The sequence below is a fragment of the Penaeus monodon genome, chromosome 30, assembly GCF_015228065.2.
Source record: "Penaeus monodon isolate SGIC_2016 chromosome 30, NSTDA_Pmon_1, whole genome shotgun sequence".
In the NCBI taxonomy this organism is placed as follows: Eukaryota; Metazoa; Arthropoda; class Malacostraca; order Decapoda; family Penaeidae; genus Penaeus; species Penaeus monodon.
The window spans coordinates 3177731-3177958 of record NC_051415.1 but is presented as its reverse complement, the minus strand read 5'-3'; the positions used below and the strand labels follow the sequence as shown (position 1 = coordinate 3177958).

Sequence of the window (228 nt, the reverse complement as noted above, 5' to 3'; positions counted from 1 at the left end):
TCCTTCCCTCCAGCTCTTACCTCATTCCTCTGCGGCGATTTCCTTCTGAATTCAACACCACAGCGTTCATCTTAGAGAAAGTCCAGTAAGAAGCCACCAAGTCACGGAGCTCCTGCGAGGTCATGCGGGTCACCACCAAGAGTCTCGTGGTCCATATCAGCAGGCGACCTTTCCGCGAACTCTCAGCGAAGGTCGACAGGAAGGTCGGGTCGTCGCTCACAACGATTA

The 228-nt window shown here is 54.4% G+C and overlaps 1 protein-coding gene across 1 annotated transcript in view; it reads right to left on the bottom strand.

Moving 5' to 3' along the window:
• Positions 1-124, bottom strand: part of LOC119592269 (ionotropic receptor 21a-like) — a gene marked incomplete in the record, with an annotated part of 7977 nt that extends 7853 nt beyond the window's left edge. Inside the window, 1 exon segment of the mRNA XM_037941099.1 lies at positions 21-124. Within this exon segment, the coding sequence (XP_037797027.1) occupies positions 21-124 (104 nt within the window).
• Between the last annotated feature and the right edge of the window lie 104 nt (positions 125-228).